General features: G+C 38.8%; 1 protein-coding gene across 1 annotated transcript in view; it reads left to right on the top strand.

Annotated features, from left to right (window-relative positions):
- The window catches only part of LOC128250781 (uncharacterized), a 7,705-nt gene that overhangs the window by 1,429 nt on the left and 4,244 nt on the right, over positions 1-2,032 (top strand). The window contains exon 2 of the mRNA XM_052976697.1: positions 303-469. Coding sequence (XP_052832657.1) covers positions 303-469 — 167 coding nt within the window. The remainder of the gene's footprint in view (positions 1-302; positions 470-2,032) is intronic.

A 2,032-nucleotide genomic window follows, 5' to 3' on the forward strand; every position in this document is an offset into this window, starting at 1 on the left:
ATATATATATATATATATATATATAATGATACATACGGAAGACAGAGTGTAACTAGAACCTTTATTTAGCACAACAATCATTTCGGCTACCTTTCTGCACTGCTCCCTAGTGGGTGGAGAGCGATGTAATGACATTAGATGCATCAGACAGAGCAAAGAGCCTCATCAGGTGAGGTAACATACTTCAAAATTGATAAGATTTATATTTCGCTCCAATTTCGATGCTGGCGGTGTTATGGTGTTGTTAGTAGTTGACACACATCGCAAGAATTATTATTAATTTTTCTTTTTTTTTTTTTCAGGTCTTAAAATTTGGGCCTTTAAAGTCACAGAAAGTGGCACACGTTTTACACTCGATTACGGCTACCCGAAAAGAATGGGAAACCTGAGAGTTGCACATATGGATGCTCTGATCGGGTTCGACATGTCATATCTGCATTACAAATCAGTCAGGCTTTTTATATTAAAGGTAAGTCATTGTTAAATATAATTTAGTTGTTCTCGCAGGTTTACCTGTTCAAAGCATTTTTCATAAGTTTGTCCTAAACGTCCATGCTCGTATTCAAAATTTTAGGTATCCCTTGCTTCACAAGTTCTAATCAATATATAGCTTTCCCTTCATAAGAACCGTGTTACTCCGGTGGTTGAAGACATGCGGAACGTGAATCATGTATGATGCAGAGATGCCATGAAAATATGCCTTGTGTGTCGCATGTGATACACAGGACAGGTAATGGGTTAACCCTTCTCGTCTTTAACATCAACTTACTTGCTGCTACTGCTGATGCTGATGTTGTTGTTGTTGTTGTTTGGTGCCAAACAAATTCTGAATGAGCGGATATATCATCAATGGCGTTCTGTTTATTTGTGTATCTAGAACTGCACTGTCCAGTGTGGAGGTACGATGGTGTGATTTAAGGAGTGTTTGGTTACTATGTTCAGTAGGTTCAGTAGGCTGTTGCCCCTCATGCTGCTGCTGCACACAAAGGCATCTCATAACGCATTGACTGATAAGCATATCAAGATAAACAGCGCATGACCTTGCCGGTGGGGCCCAGTTAGAGTTTTCTTCAAGTTGCTCATAAGGTCCCCGTATAAGGGTTATTTAAGGATGTTGAACGAAAAACCCATGTTTCCAGAGTTAAATTATTCAAACTCCAAAGAATTTCTCTCAACACTTGGCTACTTCTGCTCATGATCAAAGATGCACATATCGTCAGCTACCAAGGGACATGCTTAAGTCGTTAAGGTCATACAACTGACAAGCAAATTTGTGGTATTCATTATTATTATTATTATTATTATTATTATTATTATTATTATTATTATTATTATTATTATTATTATTCCTTCGTCATCTGTCATCTGTCAAGTCACTACAAGGACTTCATATAGATAGTACTTTCCTTAAGATGTGCGCTGTGCCCAATAAGGTTGCTTTTTGCAAGACATCAATCTTGCATGGGATTTCCGGTTGCCTTAAGAAGCTTTGAAGCTTCAATGGGATCGAGCCCAACGTTCCGATCAGCACTGGTATCACTTTTACAGTATCCTCTTGCATTCCATATTGTCTTGCCATTTCCACTTTCAATTCGGAGTACTTGGTGAATTTTTCAACCTCTTTACTCACAACATTCATGTCATTTGGTATGGCTGCATCAAAGATCTGACAGTATTTGTCTCTCTTATTCAATATGACAATATCCGGCCGACGGTGTTCGATTACACGATCCGTCTGAAACTCCTAGAGTATCGTGACTTTTCCATCCTCCTGTATAACTTTACTTGGTACATGCTCATACCAGTTCTCTGTTACTTCATATTGGTATTTACGGCATAAGAGCCAATGAATATACACACACACTTTACCGTGGCGACGCTTGTATTATTTTTGTGCAAGGCTCTCACATCCACTTACCAAGTGGGTCACATTTTCCACACTCTTTCCTCAGAGTCTGCATTTCTGAGTGTCAGAAGTTTTATAGATGTTATACTTCACTGAATTGGTAGCGAGAGCCTGGTCTTGTGCAGC

This window comes from Octopus bimaculoides, chromosome 25, assembly GCF_001194135.2.
Source record: "Octopus bimaculoides isolate UCB-OBI-ISO-001 chromosome 25, ASM119413v2, whole genome shotgun sequence".
Lineage (NCBI taxonomy): Eukaryota > Metazoa > Mollusca > Cephalopoda > Octopoda > Octopodidae > Octopus > Octopus bimaculoides.